Source organism: Primulina huaijiensis, chromosome 13 (assembly GCF_012295235.1).
Source record: "Primulina huaijiensis isolate GDHJ02 chromosome 13, ASM1229523v2, whole genome shotgun sequence".
Classification (NCBI taxonomy): Eukaryota; Viridiplantae; Streptophyta; class Magnoliopsida; order Lamiales; family Gesneriaceae; genus Primulina; species Primulina huaijiensis.
In genome coordinates, this window is record NC_133318.1 from 5,033,351 (window position 1) to 5,040,692 (window position 7,342).

At 33.7% G+C, this 7,342-nt stretch overlaps 1 protein-coding gene across 1 annotated transcript; it reads right to left on the minus strand.

Annotated features, from left to right (window-relative positions):
• Nucleotides 1–2,848: 2,848 nt before the first annotated feature.
• On the minus strand, nt 2,849–6,936 carry LOC140991151 (WRKY transcription factor 72A-like). Its single transcript, XM_073461109.1, has 7 exons — nt 6,861–6,936; nt 6,231–6,776; nt 5,957–6,133; nt 4,766–4,843; nt 4,136–4,681; nt 3,925–4,038; nt 2,849–3,757 (listed from the first exon to the last, which is right to left on the minus strand). The coding sequence occupies exons 2-7, from the start codon at nt 6,774–6,776 to the stop codon at nt 2,849–2,851; spliced, it is 2,370 nt and encodes a 789-aa protein (XP_073317210.1). The 5' UTR covers nt 6,861–6,936.
• Between the last annotated feature and the right edge of the window lie 406 nt (nt 6,937–7,342).

The following is a 7,342-nucleotide window of genomic DNA, read 5'->3' on the forward strand; positions in this document are numbered from 1 at the left end:
TGATTCATCTAAGATTTCTCATGTCAAAACATAGAAACCAACATATATTGATGTGAATGATGAGAAAAACGGGATATAGGCGTGCCTTTGCGTAATTACGCTTGAAAACTTGGAGATACTCGCGTAGAACGTGCACCAGAAAGGTGGGAAAAAAGTTCTTTGAAAAAGCTTGAGAAAACATAAGGGGGAGAGCTGCTGAAATTCAAAACTTGCTGCTGGAAAAGTAAAGGGGGCGGCCAAATGCTAGGGTGGGGAGTTTAGGGTTTGGATGAAGGGTTTAATTATACTAATTAGTGATAATGGGTCTTTAATTAAAAATAATGAGATTAAAAAATATTTTAGGCCCATTATGCAATAAAATAGTCTCATCAAGCCCAAATATTATCTCCCGTAAAATATTTGGTTTAGGTATTTTTTTGAAAATATTGCCCGAACCCTCAAAAAGTCCTCTGACTTGCAAAAATTTGCGTACCGGTTTAAAATATGACCCTACGAGTAAAAATACTCTACCTAGGTCCATTTTCGAAAAACCTCTATAATTACACCATATATTAAATAATTAAAAATAATTATTTAATAAAAATATTTTTCCTTTATTATCCCCGGTCTCTATTCTTTGTTCGAGCTCGAAATACTGCTAAAAGTCCTAATACATGAAATCTTAATAAACCGTGAAATAAAACACATATTCATGCAATAATCATGCATTCAATACATTAAAAATAAATTAATTAAATTACATAAAAATTTGATAACTTGCATGCATGTGATTCACGTGGACCTTCAAATTTTTGGGACGTTACAACTGCAGTTTAATAAGGTTTTTCCAGTTTAGTTCAACCAAAGTCTTCAGTTATTATTATTCGACTGTTCGATCAGTTATATTCTCCCGTTCTTCTTACGGATTAATTTGTCAAATTTTGAAATCTATAATATTCCAACAGTATATATAATATTAATATATCATGTATTATCAAAAGTTCATGAATACATGATATAATAATAATATGAGAATTTTATTTAATAAAAATTAAAGAGTCATGGTGAGATAAATTTATGAAACCTGATGAGAGAAGGATTTCTGATGGGATCAGGAGTCGCGCTCTATAAATATACCAAAAGGAGGCATAAAACATGACCCAAGCTTTTGCACACAAAATTCACAAAAATTCCTCCTCACATTCTTTGAAGCTCTCAGCCACCTTGAGAAAATTAAGAGAAATTTTTGGCCATTAGCTTTCTTCCACAGCCGCGTCCCGCGTTGCTACACCGACTCTGAATTTTGGAAATTCGGATGATCCAATCTCAACGCAAAAATTATTTGTCTTCTCTAGTGCGATCCAAGCGAGGAACACAGTCTCTGATCGTGGATCAGATTTGACGATCAAGATGAGGAAGATCCGTTCGTAAGGATATATATATAAGAAAGATCATCTCTGCTAGCCCCAAATTAATTTGGTATCCAGCGTTATATACAGACATGTATAAAAACATAACACCCTATAGATGAATTAATTCATGCAAAGCCCAAGAACAGTTTCGAACGTCGAAACAAAATTTTAAAACTTTCGCTACGCCTTGCATGTAAGAAAACGGTGCCCCAACATACTTCCCCACATTATTAAATAATTATGATCAGGCAGTGAAAATAAAATATATACGTCCATCTATAGTTGCATCTCTATCACAGCTACGATTAATCACAAGTTGGTGACAGTGTCAAAGAAAACAATTTAATTACAATAGTCAATAACAAAGTAGGTGACATATAAAATAAAAAAAATACAGAAATTTGAAATTAAACAAAGTATTATTATTAAAAAATATTTGACTGTCATCAGTCGCAATTTTCTTTTATCTGAAATCTATTATTTACTAATATATCCCTTATCATGCTACTTTTTATAAATACTTTATTTAATACCGTTGACCGATATTTTCTATTTGAAAAAGTTACTTTGACCGGCCGACTATTAAGAGTATTACCTCTAAAACAATAAGATATTATTCAATAAGTTTCCAAAAGAAAAGTGAAATCTTTTATTTTTGGTCATGTACAGCGATTTCCAGTCTTGGTAAGTAATATATTTTTCTAAATTTGACAATTTTACTCTTTTTTTATTTGGTATGTTGATGTATCACTACACACGTCAACAACACATAAACGTCAAGTTAGAAAAAATTACTAAAATTATCAAAAAAACAAAATAGTGAACTAAAACAAAATTTTGATAATATAGATTATCAAAATTATCAAAAAACATATAAGACCAAAATTCAGTTTTTCTTTGGTAAAAATGTTATTCTGGATCTTTTCTAAGTTCATTTAGAATTGGCCGCAAAGATATAGATATACATGTCAAATCATCATACCAATATTTTCAAATTCAAAACAGAGAGCCGGTTCAACCGGTTTAATCATGAACCTATCATGGGTATGATCCGAAACACTAGCAGAAATCGTTTTAGCCGTCAAACCAACCAAATCCGATCGAGAACGATTTTCGAATTTTTTTTAAAAATAATTTATTATTTTTTAAATCTTAAATTTAATATTTGGTTATATATACGTGATTATTTGAAATTCAGATTTTGTTAAAAATATTATTTTAGTAGTAATATAATTTATTTAATCTATTATTTATTTTTAAAAATAATAATGAGTATTTTGAATATAGTATATAGTTAATTTGTTTTTAAATTTTGGTAAAAACAATTGTACCATAAATTAAAGGGCATAAATTGCAAAATTCATAAAATTATTGTACACATTAAAATTGCAATTCTGCCAAAAAATATAGAACAAGAATTTTTTCAAAAAAGGAAAAAAAATGCGTATGCATGCAAACTAAACAATGTGATCCCTGTCATCACCTGGAGAGTTTGATTTACTCTGAGAATTTGTGAATGGAAATGAAGGTGAAAGAAACCTTAAACTTCCTGGCTGGGAACTTATCGAATTATTTACATTCGACGTTGTTGGAAAGCTCGATAGAATAGGAAAAGATTCGCTATTCTTGATATTCTGGCACGTTTTTTCACTTCCATTTTGGGTTCCTGATGAGCTGGCATCGGCTAAACCCGACCCAATCAGTGAAGTGAGTGCAGCTGCTAATGCAGATTGGAAACTAGGGTCAGATGTAATAGCTTTGGTCGCAGCAGCAATGGTGTCTGGTGTGTGATCAGATTGTTGAATAATAGGGTTTCTAATATTCTTTTGCATGAAATAATGGTAAAGGGTTTCACTATTTTGGGTTCCAAAGCTCAAAGAGTTTGGGGTTTGAATGATTTTATTTTCGTAGCCAAGTGTTCCATTATTCCAAGAAACTGGTAGAGAGCTTGATTCCAAAGAGCTGAAATTTAGATTCGTGGATGAAAATCTTGTAGGATTAATGTTGTTGGCTAGTCGGTTTAAGTGAGATGATGAGGTTGACGACGGAGACGTGAGATCGAGGGTGATGGTTGGATATGAAGGGGTAGATGAGATTGATGTGTTTGGTATGTAAAATGGTTTTGATCTCGAGTTATTTGGGAGATAGAAGTTTAGTCCATTGATATTTGCCATCGTCGTGTTGGAGGTGGTGGTGATGGATGAGGAACTCGGCCCTAATCCAGAGGTTGACGAGCCAGACATTAGCATGGAGACTGCTGCTGAGGTGGTGGAAGCCATGGCAGTTGCCGAGATCGGGAGTGGATGGTTGTGTGTTCCTTCGTATGTCGTGATCAAGACGGACATGTCCTCGACACATCTTTGAACCTTCATGCGGAAAACAAAGGGTGAATTCTAACATTACAATCATGAAGTTGGAGCAAACCAATAACTCAGTATTCTAACATTACAATCATGAAGTTGGAGCAAACCAATAACTCAGTATGATAGGACACAGATGACATAGATCCATTGACAAACTTGCATTTATTTACCTGTTTTCTCACGGGACAAGATGGTGCAACTGTGCAACGATAGTATGCTCGAGGGCACGGGTTCCCTTTCGAAATCTTTTGCCCATATTTTCTCCATTGGCACCCATCATTCATCTACATTTACATGATTCAAATACACATTTCAATTATCAACACACACATTGCTAACATGTTACGTATACAACTCATGGAAAACCAAATTTAATCTTACTGTTGGCGTGTCGCATCTGTATCGCACAGAAACCCTAGCCCGTTTAGCGTGATTCTGCTGCAAAAGCTCATCGTCTCCGCCATCTCTCGAATTCTTAATGGACTTATGAGGCAACCACATCGTCGTGTCACCCGTTTCTTTCGTTACTTCTTCCAAGCTATTTTCAGAGCTGGGATACTCAACTTGTGAGGATGCTACAGGCACCACTTCAAACTTGCATTCCAATCCCAATGCCAATCCTTTATCACCTTCACTATGCTCCTGACGTATTGTTTCATCGATTGGCATTTTACGGGGACCGTCTTTCGTCGTCTCACTCGAACTTCTTCCCAGGGAAAGGGATACAAGTTCAGATTCTTCGGGATGATCATCACTTGCAATAGAATCTGCATTAGCACTTTTTTTAGCATCTTGTTGAATGGCTTCTTTGTATTGGTTCTGTAAGGTCATGTAATCCTTCAGAATCCGATCCAAATACATTCTGAGCCGTTGATTCTCTTCCATAACTTCATCCATCTCAGCTTTGGCTTGCTGAAGTTGATCCATCTGCTACCATTATTACAAATTAATATTCTGCATGCTCTCAATTCTGAAAATATTAGAAAAGAAAGCTGCGGCTATGTATATTACCTGTTGTTCCCTTTTGTCAAATGAAGTTGTTCTTGATTCAGACTTAGCAGGTGAGGATCTCTCTGTTTTAGTTTCACCCTGCAATGGTTTAGCTATTTTATTAGAAACTCAAAATCTTCATGAGAAAATTGTAATTTTGGTAATCTATGTTTGTTTATTTGCGATTATAGTCAATTATATCGTCAAATTTCATTATTAGTCTTGTATAATTTCAATTTTGGCAACTTTAATACTTTTTCTGCTGAAGTTTTGATGTGTCACCGAACACGTCAACGTCAGTATTATATCGGTTCCATATCAGCGTCATGAACGAAAAAAAATAAAATTGCAAAAAAAACAAAAAAAAAAAAATAGAAAGCGACTAATATTGAAATTCAGAAATATAAATTACCAAAATTGCAAACATGCAAATTTGCAATTTTCCCTATCTTCCAATGAATAGATTAACCACTATAATTGACATAAGATTTCATCAAACACAAAAAATATATATATAATAAATAAATACGATATGAATTTTCGAGATCCATTAATTTCAAATCAGTCTTCCCCAATGCACCCATATATAAGAAAATAGTATTACTGTATTAGTCTTATGAGAAGCCAGCTTAAAGTGGTGTCCTATCAATTATCATTAACTAATAGAGTCTTCAAATCTATTGATTATCAAATTGCATATGATATTTATTAACAGGTCAAAGGTGCACACAGGAAGTTCCAAATAAAATAAATTGACTAGGAAATTTGGTTAAATTATGTCAAACTTAAATCGTAATATGAAGTTATCTGTTTTAATTTAATCAGTGTATTTTCTGTCGAAACATTGTTATATATAAATTAATTGCATGACTGATATTCTAATTCTGGATGCTAATGCCTCATATTAATCTTTGCCGACCATAAATCTGACTTCGAGACATATTGATACACAATTTTTTTTTTTTTTTTGAAATTATTTCATATTATTTTCTTTGATGAAATTTCAAAAAATATAATTTAGATCGCACAATTTCTATGGAATATATATCAAAGCGAATAGAAAAAAAATACATTATGTAAATATGCTGTGTTCTTTGAAATTATAATTAAACATCAAATATAATACATACANATTCTAACATTACAATCATGAAGTTGGAGCAAACCAATAACTCAGTATTCTAACATTACAATCATGAAGTTGGAGCAAACCAATAACTCAGTATGATAGGACACAGATGACATAGATCCATTGACAAACTTGCATTTATTTACCTGTTTTCTCACGGGACAAGATGGTGCAACTGTGCAACGATAGTATGCTCGAGGGCACGGGTTCCCTTTCGAAATCTTTTGCCCATATTTTCTCCATTGGCACCCATCATTCATCTACATTTACATGATTCAAATACACATTTCAATTATCAACACACACATTGCTAACATGTTACGTATACAACTCATGGAAAACCAAATTTAATCTTACTGTTGGCGTGTCGCATCTGTATCGCACAGAAACCCTAGCCCGTTTAGCGTGATTCTGCTGCAAAAGCTCATCGTCTCCGCCATCTCTCGAATTCTTAATGGACTTATGAGGCAACCACATCGTCGTGTCACCCGTTTCTTTCGTTACTTCTTCCAAGCTATTTTCAGAGCTGGGATACTCAACTTGTGAGGATGCTACAGGCACCACTTCAAACTTGCATTCCAATCCCAATGCCAATCCTTTATCACCTTCACTATGCTCCTGACGTATTGTTTCATCGATTGGCATTTTACGGGGACCGTCTTTCGTCGTCTCACTCGAACTTCTTCCCAGGGAAAGGGATACAAGTTCAGATTCTTCGGGATGATCATCACTTGCAATAGAATCTGCATTAGCACTTTTTTTAGCATCTTGTTGAATGGCCTCTTTGTATTGGTTCTGTAAGGTCATGTAATCCTTCAGAATCCGATCCAAATACATTCTGAGCCGTTGATTCTCTTCCATAACTTCATCCATCTCAGCTTTGGCTTGCTGAAGTTGATCCATCTGCTACCATTATTACAAATTAATATTCTGCATGCTCTCAATTCTGAAAATATTAGAAAAGAAAGCTGCGGCTATGTATATTACCTGTTGTTCCCTTTTGTCAAATGAAGTTGTTCTTGATTCAGACTTAGCAGGTGAGGATCTCTCTGTTTTAGTTTCACCCTGCAATGGTTTAGCTATTTTATTAGAAACTCAAAATCTTCATGAGAAAATTGTAATTTTGGTAATCTATGTTTGTTTATTTGCGATTATAGTCAATTATATCGTCAAATTTCATTATTAGTCTTGTATAATTTCAATTTTGGCAACTTTAATACTTTTTCTGCTGAAGTTTTGATGTGTCACCGAACACGTCAACGTCAGTATTATATCGGTTCCATATCAGCGTCATGAACGAAAAAAAATAAAATTGCAAAAAAAACAAAAAAAAAAAAATAGAAAGCGACTAATATTGAAATTCAGAAATATAAATTACCAAAATTGCAAACATGCAAATTTGCAATTTTCCCTATCTTCCAATGAATAGATTAACCACTATAATTGACATAAGATTTCATCAAACACAA